The sequence below is a fragment of the Mus musculus genome, chromosome 4 (assembly GCF_000001635.26).
Source record: "Mus musculus strain C57BL/6J chromosome 4, GRCm38.p6 C57BL/6J".
Classification (NCBI taxonomy): domain Eukaryota; kingdom Metazoa; phylum Chordata; class Mammalia; order Rodentia; family Muridae; genus Mus; species Mus musculus.
The window spans coordinates 13,845,001-13,864,952 of record NC_000070.6 but is presented as its reverse complement, the minus strand read 5'-3'; the positions used below and the strand labels follow the sequence as shown (position 1 = coordinate 13,864,952).

General features: G+C 39.8%; 1 protein-coding gene across 13 annotated transcripts in view; it reads right to left on the bottom strand.

Annotated features, from left to right (window-relative positions):
- Runx1t1 (RUNX1 translocation partner 1) overlaps positions 1 to 19,952 on the bottom strand; it is a 152,429-nt gene that overhangs the window by 30,104 nt on the left and 102,373 nt on the right. For 12 of the 13 annotated variants that reach the window (XM_030253116.1, XM_006537568.4, XM_030253120.1 and 9 more), the window contains 2 exons: positions 17,996 to 18,177; positions 4,892 to 5,142 (listed from right to left, as the gene is read on the bottom strand). In XM_030253116.1, coding sequence (XP_030108976.1) covers positions 4,892 to 5,142; positions 17,996 to 18,177 — 433 coding nt within the window. Of the gene's footprint in view, positions 1 to 4,891; positions 5,143 to 7,175; positions 7,313 to 17,995; positions 18,178 to 19,952 lie in introns of all 13 variants that reach the window. The other variant, XM_030253121.1, reaches the window with a different exon arrangement.

Here is a 19,952-nt window from a genome sequence, read left to right as displayed (position 1 = left end):
ATACTTTGTTCAATTCCCAGCAATTAATCAATCCAGCATCAAATATGGCTATAGTGCATTAAAAATAAGAATAGTGTAATCTATTTTACATGGGTGGGACTATACCTTTTCAAAAGGAGCATAGCAAAAAAAAAAAAAAAACAAAAAAAAAAAACAACTCACATTTCAACAATTATAGTTGCATACAATCTTACTATGCATATCTAACAAGGTCCAGGAACAAAAGCTTAGATGATATGAAAGTCACAGGTGATCATTCAACTTATCAAATACAAGTAGTGAGAAGAAACTAGACCTTTCTTTTCTTTTTAGTTATTTTGTTTGTTTGTTTTTAGAAACAACGTCTCACCACGAAGAACTGACTGGCATAGAAATCACTTTGAAACCCAGGCTGGCCTTGAACTCTCAATTTTTCAGTTTTGGTCTATGAAGTATTGGGAATTTAGGCCTGAACCACTATACATAGCACCATACCATAAGTTTTATAGAAGGAACGAAGGAGGGGAGGAAGAGAGAGAGAGAGAGAGAGAGAGAGAGAGAGAGAGAGAGATTGACATGCCAGTAACAAAATAATCAATAAATTTTCAAGGCAAGAAACTGAAAATTCTAATTCAAGAATCATGTGTAATAAGCCTCTTTTGTCTATGAAAAATAGCATAACATGAGCTGGGAAAATGGCTGAGTCAACAAGCTACTTTCCATACAAGCAAGAGAACCTAAATTTAGATATTCAGCACCCATATAAAAAAACAGGACACATTTTTAATCCCAGTTTCCAGGAAGGCAGACAGTAGTTTCCCTAGACCTCACTATCCAGCCAGTCTAAAAAATATCAGTGAGCTCTAGGTTCAGCGAGAGACTGTCAAAAAGTAAGAAAGACAGAAATTGAGAAAGATACCTGATGCTGATCTCTACACTCTACAAACATAGGTACCCACAAATAAAAGACAGCATGGAAATGCTTGCCAAGGGGGCATCAAGCTTTGTTTCCCCTAATAAATGGTCTCACTCAAGCCTAGGCTGGCTTAGAACTCATTGCCAATCCACCTGACTCAGCTCACCAAGTGTGAAGTAACAGATGTGAATGATTCCCAGCTCATCACCAACATCAGTGACTGTGAGAAGGGAACAAAGATGCTCAGGAGAACACAAAGTCCATAGGTCTCACTGAAAGGGCAAAGGGTCTGATGGGCTCGTCTCACAGATCACTGAGGACAGAGACCATCACAGTCAAAGAAAGGCAACTGCCTTTTCTATGACATCATTTTCCACTTTAGATGGCTGAATCCCTATAGTTGGCTCCCATTCCTCACAGACTTATGCTTAAGGAAAACCAGGGCTGGCAAGTATGCAGTTCCTGGAAATGGAGGGTCTTTTGCAAGATCTGAATGCCTCTAGAGTTATAAGACACTGTGTTCCAATTACTGTGACAAGTAAGTGATCTGAAATCTTTCTCTGAGCTGATTTAGAGAGAGAAAAAAAAACCTGATGAATCACAAGGCTGTTTTCATTCATGAATGTATGTACATCCTGGATGTATTGGATTAAATAAATTCATTACAGTTTTTTCCTAGGCTAAAAAACCAAAAATTCTAAGTATAAGATGTTTTGCATTATTTCTGTCCAATTAGAAAATATCCAGAGATATATTTCAAAAGTTAAAATTGTTAATGCCACCTATTGGTAAAAAGGGAAAACTACAAATATATTTTACTGATTTGCATAATAGGAAAGACACCGAGGGAAAGTAATATTTAGTTATTGCTCTGTTTGTTGTGATTATTTCAAGTTGAAATGTTTGCAAATATGTAATTTTTGTTGACTTATTTTTTTTTGCCTGTGTTTTCAGGGAAAAGAAGCACTAATGTTAAAATTAGTCATCACAGAAAACAACTAGAGAGTGATAAGAATATAAATGTGACAGGGACACTCATGACACTGGCATCTAGATATATGCCTGTGAGGATCAAGAATTATTGAAGTCACAAATGTGTCAGGACTTCAGCACACTAACTCAATATTGATACACGCATTTAATACTCAGGATAGTTAATGAGTAATAGGATGTCTATAGATAAAAGCAGTTCAGCATTTGGTAGCTGTGCTGGGCTCCATCTCATAATAATAATAATAATAATAATAATAATAATAATAATAATAATAATAAAGAAATATAGGGTTGTTTCGATGCACTTGAAGTCTGGGGGTTGTGGCTAGGTCTAATTGAATAAGAAAAGGAAAAAATTAAGAACCTTAATGTTTGCATTTATCAGTATTTCGATTTCACACATGTAAGTTTTCAGCCCCACATTGTTTTGATCATAATGATAACAGAGAAGACCATAAAGAGGGACACAGGCTTGAGTAAACTACACTTAATAAAACAAACAGTTGCCATTCATGGGATAATTGGCACATGTTGAGACTTAAGTCGTTCTTAGATTCCGACGATTCTAGATAAATGGCACCATGTTTTAAGCTTATTGATAAACTAATGCTGCTTACAAAGTTAGTTTATTCAAGACTTCTCATGAATAATATGTCCCTCCACGTAAGAAGCATTTATACACTACACCTTTATGGTGATTTTTATACTCGCAAAACGTCAGCTTAATGTATAGCACTACAATTTGTTTCTTACACATCAAAATTTTATTTTACATTAATACAGACTAAACTCTGCCAGACATTAGGAAGGGTTAAATAGTTGCACATATTTCTAGAGACTAGCACTACATTAGTTTTTATAAAACTATATTAGTTTTATAAGCTAGTATAATTAAAAGGTAAGACACATGGTTTGGAGAAAATTACAAAAAAACAGTGGTTGCAGACAGAATTCATAAGGGGACATTTACTACAGGAAAACAATCAGTGCATATAAGCGTAATTACTTCCGTGCTGATTACTCTATGACACACAGTAACTAATACTTCACCAAATGCTATTGTTGCCTAAGAAAGAGACTTCTTTTTGCGGGGAAAGGCAAGAGTTTATTTCAGCTTACAGGGTACATTCAGTGAGGCCATCCAGAAAGGCCAAGCTAGAAAGTGAAGGAAGACCTGGAGAACACTACTTGCTAGCTTGAAGAGGACACTTCTATGCTTACAACTGAAAATATCTTGAGCCAGTTTCCCAGTAGCCAGGTGACCTCACTGCTATTTAAAAATGAGAAGTTATACCTGGCCACAGTGATGCTTTAATCCTAGAATTTGGGAGGGGCAGTGGCAGATGGATCTCTATAGCTTTGAGACGGGTCTGATCTAAATGACTAGTTTCAGACTAACCAGTGTTAATGTAGATAGACGCTGTCTCAAAATAAAAATAAAAATAAAGATAAAAATAAAAATGAGCTGTTAACGCTTTCAGGCATTAGGTCATAAATAAGTAGTAAAGCTATCATATCTGATGAGTAGGTTAAAGTATCAGTCTGGAGTAAAAATATAGCAACTTCTGAAATCTTTTTAGAAATATTACCTGCAAGAACATTAGATAGGTTGGCTACTAAGAAAGCATGAATTATATGCATCACTACTTGTCTGAGATGCTATATAACTGTAGAAATAGCTCGTTCGGGAACCAGAAGACGTAACTAACCATCTCACAACCAAAGCCTCCATCATCTCTCTTCCCATTCCAACTCCCCCATGCTGGGCTATAAACATGCAGAAGGCTGAACAGAGAGGCAACAAGTCCTAATCTGGTAACTCCTGCTTCCTAGTAATCCAGTCAGAGACATGCATCAGTCTGTGAAACAAACAAAAGTAGCTGTCACTATTATTCTAGAATGGGCCAGGTGGTGGACTGCTTCCCAGAGTTCTGCATCCTTGGCTCAGTTTTCTGTTTTCCAACCTAGACTTGTGTGTTACCCACCAAATTCCAAATTCCCCATGGTAGCCATGCTTGCCAACAACTAGTTTTGTGGTAGAGGAACACCTCCTGGTGTGCAAGATTCACAAAGGAGAGCAGTAGATTACTGAACTGAAGGTGTCCCCAAGAGCAGCACACTTGCTAATCACGTGATGTCATCACCTTGACTGCAGTCATATGTCACAGCCTGCTTCATTAATCCTGCCTCTGATGTTGCCATCCTTGACACTTGTTCTTCACAAGGTAACGTCTGCTAAAAACGTCACTTCCTGCAATTTGTGAAATGAAGACATAGATGCAGGCAAATAGAATACATATTTGCCTAAAGCCACTCCTTCTGTATTCTGCTATTTGATGTAAAACTGACACTAACACTTATTCCTAACATTTGTGTATTGATATACCAAGGTATTTCTGAAGGCATACCTGTCAAGTTCGGCCACGGACAACATGCCATATAATACTTTGGAAATATGGAGTAACATGGAGACAGGAAATGTCAAAACCAACCTTGACACCAAATTTCAGTGAATGAAAGTAATTTAAGTAAAAAGCACCCGTGGCAGAATTTCATAAGAAATCTTTTATAATATTATAAAAGAATTCAAGGAAAATATATCTTGCTTCTGAAACTCAAATTGGGGGTTTTCTTTTATATTTGATGCCCTCCTCTAAAGACAAAAAGTGAATCTGTTCTCTTAAAGCTTGGAAGTGATGCCCCCATATATTAGTGCATACCGAGAATCCCAATACTCAGAAGGCAGAGGGATTGTAAGTTTGAGGACAGATTGGGTTATATAACAAGATACTGTCTCAAAGTTTTAATTGCTTAGTTAATTAATTAAAACACAAGTGATTAAAGAAGAGACACAGCATATTAGTAGACTTTCTTCATAAGAGAAACAACATAAGAGAGATGTTTATTTCTATCGGATTACATGTTCAAATTCAGTTAAGAAGTAATAGCACAAATCTTCAAATATCCAATCCCCAAAGAAGAAATCAGATCCTTCAGTCTTACCCATAGGTCTATTTCTGTCCCTGAGGTCCCTGTGGCTGGGGTGTCGATAGGAGTCCCTGTAGTGGTGGGCAATGGCCATATCATCCAATCGGTAATGCTGAGGTGGAGGTGGGGTGGGGTGAGGCAGGCCATTTGGCTGGTAGGATAAGCCATTATTTGGACTGTACCGCTGGCCTGGGCTAATAGTGCATGGTCGCTTGCTTGGATGTTCTGAGTGCAAAGGCTCTCTGTCAAAGCCATTTTCTTTGGTTCTGAGGAGGGAAGAAAAGAATTTTGTTTCATAAAGTATTCAACAAATTCCATATTCTTCAACTTGAGCTTGTAATATTCAAGAGAATATGTCTTTGCTGGTCAGTAACATACAATTTAATGCTTCTCAGAGATTCTATACAAATTCACTAAAATGCATGCTCGGCCTGAAGGGCTCTCCAGACTAAGAGGAGAAAATGCCACACTTGTTATGGCACTGGCAAATACCTTTGCAGCTATAATCCATGTGGTTAAGTCACAAATAAGAGGAAACTCAGTCTCCTTCTACAGGTGGCATGTTCATGAAAAAAGGTACTGAATTTCTAACAAGCTACCCCTAGGACTTGCTGCAAAGCTGGTTCACACCTATAATCCCAGCCTGGGCTACATAATTAAATGCCTGTTTCACAAAGTCAGAGAAAAGACCTCTCTATTATTCCACGTTGTTTTGTCAGAGGGAAACACAATTACTATCTAGATGAAGAATATACACCAATCAATTCCACCTGGCATCTCAGTTTTGTCCCCAAGAACACCTGAGGGCTTTTAGTTGAAAATAACAGTTTGAAACGTAAGTTAATTCAAATTAAAGTTCAAAACTCAATAATCTAGCAGCCACATTTCAGGTCATCAGTGACTAAAGGTTACAGAACTTGATCTCAAGGACACAAAATGTTTATTCTATTTGTGTGCAGTGATCAAACTGAACTCATACAGTGAGTCTAGATCTTCAACACTATCTTCAGTCACTGAAAAAGAAATCAGTCAACAGTCATGTATAGATAGCTGACACTAGAAGGAAAATATAAGTCACTTTGTTCTTTTTACTTTAGAGAGGAGAGTCACGCTCGGGTTTGAACCCAAGGAATAACATGGAAATTCTCTATCAATGAGTTAAGCTCTCAGCCCTTCCACCTACTTTATTTTAAAACTGAGTCATTTCATCATTGGAGAGTTTATGTATCCTGCCTGGAGTTGTTGGTTCTTACAACAGGACAGGAACACCTCAAATGACCTTCAGCAGGTACTGTGTAGCATTGTGAACTTGACATTCAGGAGAAATGCATTTCCTAAATGAAACCAGATACCTAATCACTGCTCCTAGATTGGCAGACACCAGTAGGGATAAAGAAACAGGTTCTTGCCGAATGCATCTCTACTTAGGAACCCAATAAACTCAGTAAGAAAAAAGCAAATTGCAGCTCACTTTGTCTAGATGCAGAGCTTGCACACTAATGACTTAGCAGCTGGCTCTCTTCATCAAGTCAGTGAAACACTGGTACCATCTATTTTCCCGGGGAAGCCACCACATAAGGATCTTACATTGCACACAGGCTGCAGAGTTCCAGGAGCCTTTTCAATCCTGAGCTGGTAAATCGTTACACAATCCATTAGACACCTTTCTTTCTTCCCTGGCATTAGTGACAGTCTTTATTTGATTATAGCAAAGGAATCAATGGAGAGAGAAAAAACTGAATTAAAGGTGTAGATAACTGGCAAGAGGGCTGTAGGATGAAGTCCTAGTGACAATTTACACGTACCAGCCAGGGAAAGATAAAGGGGTGGAGACGAGAGCACGAGCACCCAAGGAACAGAGGGAAAGTCTGCAGAGTTCAATGTGAAATGAGTCTATGCCCACTATAAGTTAAAGAAGGAGATGGGAGACTTGGCCGATAATTGGAAAGAACAGCAGCACATGGCCACCATAGGAATGGTGGCCAGAAATCTCAATGCTGCGCCCGTGAAGCATGTGTCTGCACTTAACATACTGACTCCACACATATTGATCACTGGAATCAGACTGAAGTATCTAGTGTAGCTCAGACATTACCTAAATAATTTTTAAAGTGGAAAGAAACATTTTAGATATTGATTTATTATGAGCCTGTCTACATGATTCTAATGTGTACTTTCATAACCTATACATTTTTTTAATAATACAGTTTGACACTCAGTACATATTACCAGCATACATCAGTCGGAAAGCAGTGAAGACTATGATGAGCTATGAACATAATGCTAACCCAGCACCTACCTTACTGGCAGTGTGGTGTAGTGGAAAGAGCACGGGACTGGAAGTCAAGAGACCTGAGAGCTAGTCCTGGCTCTTCCACGACTAGCTGTTTGACCTTGGGCAAGTCACTTAACCTCTTTGGACCTCTGTTTGCTCATCTGTAAAATGAAAGGGTTGGACTAGATCAGTGGTTTTCAAACTTTGACACCTGACGTGCATACGGGATTCTGTAGGCAATGAAGAACTGTTTGCCCTGACAAATCAGGATTTAAAGGGCCAGCGAAACCCACTGATTATTCTTACCTGTTTTACAAAATGAGGTTCTACCTAAGATTTCATTTTTTAAAGAAAGAAATAATCTGCTGCTAAAGATCAAGTTTGAAAACCACTGGACTAGATGACAGCTGAGGTCCCTTCTGGTTTGAAAACCCAACAATCCAATGCTTCTGTTATGATACTAATATTATTATTATCAGTATTAATCGTATTCTAATATTATGCTGTTATAATAGTCTAATGCCAATGGCATTACTATAAAGATTAAAGAATCCAGGGATGATGGCTTTTTGGCCAAGTTTAAGTGTGAAACCAAGCATCTCATGGAGTTTTCTACTCTTTGTTTTCAAGAATGAATTATTTATAGTGTGTGTGTGTGTAGAAATAAAAATATACTTTAAAAATCTTTAAGTAGCACCAGCATTTCTATACATCAACACATCTTTGACTCATTTGTGTCACAGCAGGATAGCTTATGGCTTTTCTTTCATTTTACCTTATTTCAATGACATCAACAGCAACATGTAACAGTGAAAGAATCCACCCAGTTCTCAAATGGATAGATTTATTACCTATCTCCAGTCTTAGATGAGCTGTTACTTCAGTGGCCCATTCCCAACTTCTGCAACACGGGCACAGCTAGGTCTTGAGTTTGTCCTCTCTCTTAAAGGTCCCTGCTTTCTACACTGAGTCCTCTCACTCTGAGGCTTGGTGACAGCACCCCTCCTTAGGGGTATAGTTCACATCAGACCACTGGAATAGACCTAAGAAGCTAAGAAGCCGAGCTCTCTAGCTCTAAGTCCCACCCTATCCACGGGACATGTGTCCAGAGTAGGAACTAAAACAACTTAACTGCCATTTGTCTCTGTGTCTTAGAAATGCCTGTAGCCATCTATACCTCATTTGCTTAGGTAAATTCCATATTTGCATTTTTATTTGTTGCCCTTTTCAAAGTGTATTAGGCAAAATTAAATACCCTGTCACTGTCCCCAAACAGCCTTCCCCATGAAATCAGACAAATCTACAGAGAAGTCACCACAGCATGTCGCAGGGCTATGTGGAAGATGGTTTTTAATGTTTAAAGTCTACCTCTGGATGCTATGTCCCCAACCAGAAGCTATCATCTGAACGGACGCTCGTCATTCAACACTTGGTCCAAACCACTCACAAGGTCTAACCTAAGCCCAGCGGAGATGCAGCTTGGCCTTGGGTTCCTTACCTCTAGCCTCAGGTACCTGCTCATTAAGGTGGGAAAGTCACATAAAAATATTAGAGGAACAACTCAAAAAGCTAAATACACTCTTTACCACACTGAGGCGATTTTGTTTCTAGTTTCTTAGTCATAAAGATTATCAATCAACACAGGGGAAAAAAATTAAAGTCTACATGAGAAACTAGAGAGACAGCCTGGTGATTAAGAGCATAGACTGTTCTTGCAGAAGATGCAAGTTTTGATGACTGGCAATTACGGTTTGCAATTACATATAGCAGCAGATCTGATGTCTCTGGCACATGGCCCGTGACAGACCCATACACATAATTAAAAAACAATAATAAAATAAATATTTCTTAAAGTTCTACAAGAAATTTGTATCAACCTATGACAGTGTGCACTGATAATCACTCTGTAAAATACAACAAACTACATCATTCAAAAAGATGGAAAACAAATAGAATAAGCCATCAAGAAAGAGAAGGAGGTGACCAAGAGAGCCAAGACCAACCTCCTGAATGATGTGAGTGGGTCTGAGCTCTTCTTTTTTTCTAGATGTATCTTTTATATTGAGAAAATCTCCTATAAAATGTTTCTGGGGATAGGCAATACTTCATTGTCTAAGAAACCTTAGAATGGGGAAGACTCGCCCTGGTGTGGTAGTATACGTCTATAATCCTTGGAAGCTGACATAGGAAGACTGCCAGTTCAAAACCAACTTAGACTACAGAGAAAGACCCTGTCTCAAAAACAAACAAATAAACAAACAAAAAATGATGCAGCTAAAATTCTAATCTTGGTCCCATCAAAAATGGATTCTTAACTTCAGAAAATGCCTTAAATGCTCATTCACTTGAGCCCAACAGGCATTTCAAACAGGGTGGACTCAGTCTGCCCTCTCTCCGTCTCTTGCTCCTTTCACCATCTCCTATGCTGTCTCCAGAATGTCGTCTTCTGCAGAACTAAATTTTGTTGGTGGTCCATCCTCTCTTATTCAGAGCACTTTGCTTCATCGTGTCTTTCCACTATCCCACTAAGCCAGCATCTGAGCACAAAGATGTTCTCTCAACTTGCTTGCTGTTAGTCTCCACAACCATATTCAATGCTGGACTGTGGCCCTGAGCAAAAGATGGGCAGGAAGGAGACATTGATCTGAAATCCCTTCTGTCAAGCACAAAGACTTAAATTATTTTCTTCTTAAACTTCAGGTATGTACATATCAACTTTAGGAGAAAAAGTTTCTATTAAAGAAAAGACTAAGAACGTTAGAACCAACATCACACATGTGTTCCCTCTTCTGAAATGTACTGTTTGTTGAGCTCTCATGGCATGACTGAACCTTGATTCAAAGGGGGAAAAGCATCATTTTCAAACATAATTGTACAAGAAGTCCTTTCATAAACTATTCAGAAATGGATGACTTTAAATAAGAATTTTACATCATAATTTTTTCTTGATGTGTATCTGAAACAAACAAACAAATTCTAAATCTTGCTGTCTGCTTAAAAAAAAAAAAAAAAAAAAAAAAAAAAGCTAATTCTCCATGAAAGTCTGAGGTGACTTCTGTGTTTTCCTACCAGTCTTCAGGAAAAGGAATGTGTGGACAGTGAGGGACAGAGAAACAGATATTGGAATGCCACAGGACTGTCACTACTGGGCCAGATGGAGAAAAACACCTTTAATCTCTCTATTGCTACAACTACCCAAGAGAGACACATTCTGGCAACATGCACAACTGTCTTCAGAAAGATATGAGAGGCAGGTGGTTGTCTGCTACTCCAGACACACGAAAGACGCCTGGCCCTTCAAGGATTATAACATACAGGTTCAGAGAGCCACCTGAGCATCCTTCCCCCCAACTGGGAGGAAGGAATTCTTCCTTCATATGCCTCCTAACCCTGACCATCTGTTCAACAGTTAGAGTGTCACTGGCTGTCCCCTGTGCATCGTCTAATCTCTGCCACTACAGAAATAGTCCATGTTTTCTCTTACTGTCTTCATGTTCCAACTTGTCATCAGCGTATTCTAGTCAGAGCCCACCAGTTTCTCCTGGTCCTGCAGCCAATCTCCACATTTGGTTCCTGGGTTACTCTTTAATGGAAATTCAAAGATGAGACTTGGTCTCTCTTTTCTCTTTCATTAAAGTAGATTCTTTTCTCATGCAATATATCGTGATTACAGTTTCCCCTCCCTCTAATCCTCCAGGTGTCCTATTCTCTCCCTCCCCCTGTCTTTCATTACAAAAGAATAGGCTCTTCAAGTAGTTGTAAGGCTAGGTGCTTCCTCTCCCACTGAGGCCAGACAAGGCAGCCCAGCTAGAAAAAGAATATAATCTCACTTACAGGCAAGAGCTTTAAGAGCCCCCATTCCAGGTGTTTGGGACCCATAGGAAGACCAACTTGCACATCTGCTACTTATGTGTGGGGAGGCCTAGGTCCAGTCCATGTATGCTCTTTGGATGGTGGTTCAGCCTCTGAGAGCCCCAAAGGTCCAGGTGAGTTGCCTCTGTTGTTCTTCCTGTGGAATCATTAAACCCTTAGGGGGCTTCAATCCTTCCTCTTATTCTTTCATAAGAGTCCCCAAGCTCCAGAGACTTGAATTGCCAGGATACTGGATAGCAGGGATTGGGGGCGGGGGCGCACTTAGAAGAGGGGGGGTGGGGAAGGATTGTGGAAGGGGGTAACCAGGGGCAGTGAGTGGGATGTAAAGTGAATAGGTAAAAAAATTAAAATTAAATTAAAAAGAAAATAACAGAGATAATAACAAAGCCTAACAAAATAAAATATAGAAAGATTAAAAACAAAAACAAAACACACACACACACACACACACACACACACACACACACACACCAATCACACTGAAAATTGGACAAGGCAAACCCAACAGAAGGAAAAGAACCCTAAAGGAGGCACAAGAATCAGAGACCCACTTACTCACACACTGAGGAATCCTGTAAAAATACCAAACTGAAAACTATGACATACATGCAAAGGATGTGGTGAAGGCCCTTGCAGGCTCCGTGCTTGCTGACACCCATTCTGTCTCTTTGAGCTAAAGAGCTTTGCCCAGTTGATTCACAGCACCACGTTCTCCTGGTGTCCTCCATCCTCTCTGGTTCTTACACATGTTCTACATACTCTTCCCTGGGTTCCCTGAGCATTGAGACTGGGGGAAGGGGAGGGCAGGGGATTTGATAGAGTCATCCCATTTAGAACTGAGTGCTCCATAGTCTCTTACTCTCTGTGTATTGTCTGGCTGTGGTTCTCTATAGTTGTTCCCATTTGCTGCAGCCTTGATCTTAACAGAAGGTTACTCCCTGATATTATGGGTAAAATTAAATTGTGTGTGTGTGTGTGTGTGCGCGCACACACACATGCATGCATGCATGAACATCCCCATGGGTGCACTGGTATGTCTGTGTTTGATGGAGATTGAACTGGGGAATTGCTCACATGGGCAAAATGCTCTATCATCTGCAACTAAGCTATACACCAAGCTTAATGTGGAACACTGTGCTACTGTGACGTCCAGGCAGGCCTGAAACTTGAGATCCTCTTGTCTTAGCTGAGTGATGAAACTATAGTTAGGTACCATTATTCCTAGCCTAGGAGTAAATTCTTATTAAATTCCTTACTAAGTTAAAAGTTATACAACTGAAGCTCTGAGATTCTCCACTCACACAGAATCTGTGGACCAAAAGGGTCCAGAGAAGCAGATTAATTACTAAGAGATGTCAATGAGAAAAGGCATTTCTCCAGAACGGACTCAAAAGAGCAGGGGCGTTTGAGTCACAAAGAATTGGCTCGAGCATTTATCTCTGCCATTTCTAGCCATATGAACACAGAAGCCATAACGTTTTAAGAAATTCAGTGTTTCCATTTGCAAAACAAAGACTGATTATCTTAGACCTGCTGAGAGAACTAGAGGGCAGAAGGAGGAAAACTCATCTGGCGTCCAACAAATTCATTAGGGCACTTAGTTCGCCAGTCATGGAACTAGGGGCCAGGATTAGAAAATCACAGCTTTACAAACATAGCTGTTGAAGTCAGAGAACCCAGGGTTAGGATCCCCTCTTGGAAGCCATGTGAGCTCAGCCATAGTATCTAACCTTCCTAAATCCATACATAACCCTGTAGGTTAGTACAGAGCCTAGCACATGTTAAGACCTCAGTAAACAGTGGCCATTGTCATGCACGTAATAGATACTGAGTCAGGCTGGGAAGCCTGTGTAGAGTCATGATACATAAGGTGTAGGAAAGAGGGCAGACACCATAAATGGCAATAATACGGTAGGCATGGGGGAATATTTGGAACAGCTGGACCCTACAGGAGTGACAAGAAGGAAGGCTACTTAAGTTGAAGCTAGGATTCATGATGGTGGAAATGTCCCTTCAACCATTTCTTCTTTGTCAGCCAATGCTATTTCACCAGAAGGCTTCATAACTTATATGAATAAGAAAATAATTACCACAGAGATCACTGCATCCTTCCTGAAACTGAGGAATGCATACAGGTGCATGCAAAACATGACTATATTATAAAAAAAAAATCCTGCTTTCTCATTGGATATTAACTGCAGTTGAACATGCAGATTTAGTTCTTATTTGTAGAATTGAGTAATCATGCAGTTTTCCCCTATCGTGTATGTACATTTTGGTTTTTAGAAAATAAAAAAGATTGGACCCTCATTCATTTTATTAAGAAGAAATGGACATACACAGTTTAGTTGGAGTGTCAGCTGTTGCCAAACCTTACAGATTCAACCAATGCAGTTGGAAAATAGCAGCCTTTTGATCTCTAACCTACAGCATTTACTAACTTACTCATTAAGCTAGGAAACCAGGGTCATTATGGATTTTGTATCATTAAAAAAGACTTATAAACCCTTAGAGTATTATACTATGGCATTTATCCACTTCTGTAATTACAAAAAGAAATTAATTAGAGAATAACAAAAATCTCCAATTCTTAATTGAACTTTCCTTATTTCAATTCCGTACCTTCAAACATATTTTGTACAACTGCAAGATTCCAACAAACATATACACCAGATTCTCCTTTAGGAAGCTTTGTGACTTTGGGCAAATTCTTTAAGTCTGGATTTCCTCGAGTATGAAGAGAAGCAGTTGGTGTGGTCCATTCAGAAGACCCCTCCCAGGTGACATACTATGTAGGTTTCATATTCAAACAAACTGTGTTTTGAAAATGTTTAGTTATTGATGGGGAGGGGTGCATAAAAAATCCAGTTCTACAGCTTCGGAAATAAATATCTGAGAGGAATGATGTCACCAAAATGATGATAAAGAGTAAGAGAATTGGTACCAGAAGCAATCATTTGAGTGAAGAGAAAGCGAGCAAGCAAGCAATGGAGCCCATCCAAAAGCACAGGGTCTTTGCAGTGCCCAGGAAATGAAGCAACCCCTGCTCTTCCCCTCCTCACTCGCTATGCTGGTACTGAGGCCTGATGAGCCACCAGAGGTAGCTTGCAGGGGACGGACTTTCCTCTACTTGTTCATTACACTTAATTGGCTCAAAAAAATAAAGAAAGAATAAACAAGGTTAAACATCTACAAATTAAATTCTCTTTCCCTAATATTATGAGAAAAAGAACATGATTTTTAAATAAAAATTAGTTGGCTTTTTTTGGGGGGGTGGGGTTGGCCCTACAATATTTCCATAGAACTGAACATTCGGTATCATTGTTCAGGGACTCACCCCAGGCTGATTTTATAAGAAACTGTAACACATTTTACTCTTCCATATAGAAAAAAGCAAAGGAATGATTTCATAAACTTACAAAGAGAATGCATTTCCCTGTTAATTACAACCACAGTAGGCCCACTCAGTGGTGTATGTCTACAATCTTAACACTTGTGAGGTAGAGGCAGGAGGGTCAGGAGTTCAAGTCCTCCTTGGCTACCTAAAGAGCTCAGGTCTGGCCTAAGTTACATGAGACTGTCTCAAGTGACACAAAATAACAATGATAGTTTAAAATACAAAATGACAACAACAACAACAACAACAACAAAAACACAGTCAGTAAAAATAAATTTAAGAATAAATTTAAACTTGCCAAAGACCATCCCTGAAACATATTAGCTTGGCAATAATCACAGAATTTAAACCCCCAAAGTTGTAAACAAAACTTGAGTGCTCTTTTGTTCATGATATGTCATGAACAAATTACCAAAATGTGTTTTCTCCTCAGGTGTCAGTTTTTCCCTCTTCCGGTGACTGATGGCTCCCAGTGTTATTACGGAAACAGATTGATCTTTTTAATGAGCCACTTTAATAGACTCCAAAATCTCACCGTGGTTGCTCATCCATGTCAGACCATATGCACCAACAAAACAGTCACTGGAACAACAAAACACTCTGCTGTCAGACAGCTATATACTCTATAAAATTTCATAGAGTAGAACAGGAGATACAAATAAATAACCAGAGAAGAAGAAAATGCATATGCAAACGAGATTCGGGAAATAGATGCAAAACTGTACTGTAGAGACCCATATTTTCTTCGCTCTGATACAATTCCCACAAGACACAAATGTATTTACACAACATATTCTCATTACCCTCCCTCCTAACGGTAAGGAGATCTACTTGCCATCTCTCCATTACAAAAGACACATCAGTTAGTGAAAGAATGTTCCATCCACAGATCCATCACAGGAAATCTGACTGCAACTACTGCCCTAAACAATCAAGACAGGATACGATGGGAGACTCCAATAAGTGTGGTCTATGTGACTGAATGCATGCACACATGTACACAAGGAACCATAGAAACAAGAATGCCATCTTTATATTTATCTTAGTCATCTACACACCCCCCTGTTATACTCTCCAAAAAAATAAATTCCCTTTCTCACAGTTTAGAATTAGTCTTCAATGATATCTCAATACCTGCACATGGAACTCATTTTCTGGAACTTTAGTGTGTTTGGATTGGCCAGACATGCACATGCAAACCATCTACCCTTGAGTGACATCATGGCTCATACACCCCCATACTTAGATTACAAAGCTCCTTTTAAACACTAACATGCTAAAGTCTTAAAGAATAACTCAGCCCAAAATGATACATTTATCCCACTTTTTCAAAGGCTCAGAAAGGATCACGGCAGAAGGGGAAGAAAGAATGTAAAGGCAGAAAGATGGTGAAAGAGCTGTGAAATGCTGTCTTCTGGCTGTGACATGGCTGTTGTTTTGTACCCATGAGTTCATAGTAGCAATGGCTACCAACCTAAGACTAGGCCCACCAACATTGCATCATAGATGGGAAAGGGACTTGCAACCATAATTGCATTCACCGGGCCACAAAAAGAAAAGAAGAAAAATATTCCTCAAAATGCAAGGATTTACTCAGAAGAAGTTGTATAATGGGAGTCAGAAAATAATAGTTGATGGAGAATATGAAGAAAGGCATATAACACATACATTTTAAGCATACACAGCACACATACATACATATGACAGAGGGGGGTTGGGAGACTGAGGGAGAGGGGAGGGAGAGAGAGAAACACACACAGAGAGACAGAAACTGAGAAAGAAACCGAGAGAGACACACAGTGAGAGACAGAGAGAGGCAGACACACAGAGAGAAAACAATGAAATTGTGAAAAAATAGATAACTTTTAAAGTCTAATCCTGAACCAGGCTTGGTAGCCCTGGCCAATAATCTGAGAATTTGGGAGAAGATTGTAGTAAATTCAAGGCTAGCCTGGAATACAAAGTAAAAGCTTTCCTCTAAAAGGAGAAGAGGAAGAGGAGGGAAGCAAAGTTGGAAAGAGGGAGCCAGAAATCTTACTGCAAGAGGATGGATTGTAGCATAAAGCCTGCTTAACTGTATGCAGCATGGCTTACTTGTACTAATGCACTGATTTGAAAAGCCAGTAATGTGTGCAAAGGAAGCTCTTGGCCAGAGATGGAAGCCCCTGAGTAATTCCAAAGCTCCTAAGTTCCTGGAATGCAGAACAAAACTGTACCAGGGGTTGACCCCTCAAAGCTGTATGTAGCAGAGGATGGCCTTGTTGGACATCAATGGGAGAGAGGTCCTTGGTCCTGTGAAGGCTCAATGCCCCGATGGAGGGGAAAGCCAGGGTGGGGAGGTGGGAGTGGGTAGGTGGATGGGGGAGCACCCTCATAGAAGCAGTGGCAGAGAGGTTGGGATAGGGAGTTTCCAGAGGGGAAACCAGGAAAGGGGATAACATTTGAAATATAAATAAATAAAATATTCAATAATTAAAATAAAAAAAAAGATCAGGCTAGAGAGATGGCTCAGTGGTTAAGAGCACTGACTACTGACTGCTCTTCCAGAGGTCCTGAGTTCAATTCCCAGCAACCATATGGTGGCTTACAACCATCTGCAATGAGATTCGATGCCCTCTTCTGGTGTGTCTGAAGACAGTTATAGTGTACTCACATACATAAAATAAATAAATAATTTTTAAAAAGATCAAGCGAGAGAGTATAGAAAGTACATAAGATGTAAGTTCTAGAACACAGTTTCTTTTTAAGCATCTTCATAGTTCACACATATACTGGGCAAAATGCTGCTAAGACTTCATATTCATGCTATGAATACCTGTGGCTGAAGAATTTATGAAAATCATTTAATAAGATGTGGAAGTTTCATATGCATGCCATATTCAACAATTAACCTGTGGGTTTAATGAAGAGAGGGCCCCTTTTCTCTCTCTTAGAACTCACAGGCTCTAGGACAGAGTATCTGATGAGATAAATATTGGCTCGTAAACTATTATTATTACTATTATTATTATTATTATTATTATTATTATTATTATTTTACCAAAAGTGTTATCTGTTAGCACTATCTTATAGCTGTTATTTTGACCTAGCTCATCTGGCTCCCCATAAGTTTTCTTACAGTTCATACAGCATTTCTTAGATCAAATAGCTACTGTTCTCTGTTCATGGACTAACATATATAGGCCAGCTTTCAAATGCATCATGATTTAAGGAAACAGGACAGCAACGTTCACAAACACTGGAGTGAAAAATCTGTGGTTCAGGAAAGCTATATAATAAGTGAGAATTCCAATGCTAAAGTGTGTCAATGAACCCTTAGTGACACTTGGTCCTTTTGTCAGTACCTCATCTTGACATTTAGCTTTAATAATGAAACCTGTAGGTCAATCTGCACAAAAGCTGCCCAGACACAGAGCAGAGACTCACTTCTCTGTAAAATTTAGGCCACCACAACATGGTCAGACTGTTCCCAGGAGAGATGGAGGCTAGCAATTTCAAAGTGACTTAAAACAGATCTTCATCTTGAGACAGGAAAGAAGGCCAAAATTAGTCCAGGGGGTCTCCTGCCTCTCACCTGTCTGGAGTTCGCCTCTTCCCGTTTTCGTTCACGTCGAGAAGCAGCTCTGAGGAGTCGACAGGGGAGGTGGTGCTGGCATCCAGAAGCAGCTGTTCGTGCTGAGCGAGGTACTGGGCAGGGTTCTGTTTGGCTAGCCTTGCGCAGTGGAGGAGTTCACGCTGGAGCAGGGGCAGGTTGGCCTGGAAGAACATAACAGGCATAAGATGGGACAGTCAAAGCCTGTTTCTGCTCTGCCTACCTAGTGAGTCTGCTGCTTAAACACAGAAGCAGCCTAAGCAATGCAGCTACATTGCTGTCAGGGCATGCTTGCCTTGGTTTCCGTGTGAGGCACAACTAAAGACTATGCTATAAGGTGCCCAACTGGAACTATGGCGTTGTATGAGGTAGTTGATCCAGCAAATCTCTCTATCTCTCCTCATTTTCTTACTGACAATACTTTTTTTTCCCAATGGCTTGTGATTCCTAAGGGTCTGAAAATTGTGGAAGTTCTACAAGAGGTAAGATTCAAGGCTCATCTATGAGAAAAGGTTGGTTTTCCCCAAGAAAGAAAGGATATATAAAGTATTCACAGTACAATTAAACTCAGAAAAGGCTACTCAGCACACTTGGTTGTGTTTAGGGACATGCTGATCTAACTATAGGCCAGTCTGATGAAATATCTTCTCACAACTTCTAACTTCAAATGACAGGCATACCAAGAGACTAATAGATAATTCTGACACTCTCCAATGTAATCAAATAGGAGGCAATTTTACACATGGTGAAATATTAAAACCCAAAGACAGCATTCTATTTACTATGAGCTGCTTTCACATTAGAAATTCAGGCTGTTGCTACTTTTATTTCTTTTCTTTGATTTGTATTTACTGGGGGGAGGGGATAGCAGTAGAAAATAAACTACACTTGCTTACTCCCCCAATAATACTTCACACTAAAAAGAAATCAATAATATACATCTGAACATGACTCAAGGATTTGATTTGTAGGAGCTTGACCATGTCCATTGATTAATCCATCAGGGAGAAAAGCATTCGTGAATATAGGACATACTAGCCGCCTCCATCTTTGAGCCCAAGAGCCTTTGAAACAGCACCCTAGAGTGTCACTGCAGGCACTGGAGCTGTCTGCTTGCACCTCAAATCCATCTTCTGAGAACATTGATCAAGGAACTAGCTGATTATAATACTACAGCCTATTTCTATACCCATGGTTTTCCAGATGGAGAGGACGCCTCCATCCTGCGTGCTGCAACAACAGCATACCTGCCTACAAGAGCTCAGTGCTCAGAACAAACCCTTGGGAATCAGTGAAGATGATCAAGGGGAAGAATGTAGTTCCAAATATTCTTAAAGTTCTAGATTTCTGCTGGACAGTGGTGCTGCACGCCTTTAATCCCAGCACTTGGGAGGTGGAGACAGGCAGATTTCTGAGTTCGAGGCCAGCCTGGTCTAAAGAGTGAGTTCAAGGACAGCCAGGGCTATACAGAGAAACCCTGTCTCAAAAAACAAAAAGCAAAGCAACAACAACAACAAAAAAAAAAGGGTCTGGATTTTCTCCTTAGAGAAGCAGAGCTAGAATACACCACTTTGTCATGAATTAATAAAGCCAGGCACGGAGACATCCACTCCTACATCCCAGCACTAGGCAGACAGGGGCAGGAGAAAATCCCATGGAGTTCAAGGCCAGCCTTGACTACACAGTGAACTTCAGGTCTGCCAAGGTTATGACATAAGCCTCTGTCTCAAAATTAACATTTCCATATGAACACTCTTAAAGTTATAAGGAATCACTCTGCAGGACATGCTTAAAATTTAGATTATCCAAAAGAGCATACTATAGACTTCTTTTTAGGTTCCCAAACACTTAAAAAATAAAAAAGGGAGTAGGATGAGAAATAGATTTAAAATGGAGAGATTAAACACACACACACACACACACACACACACACACACAC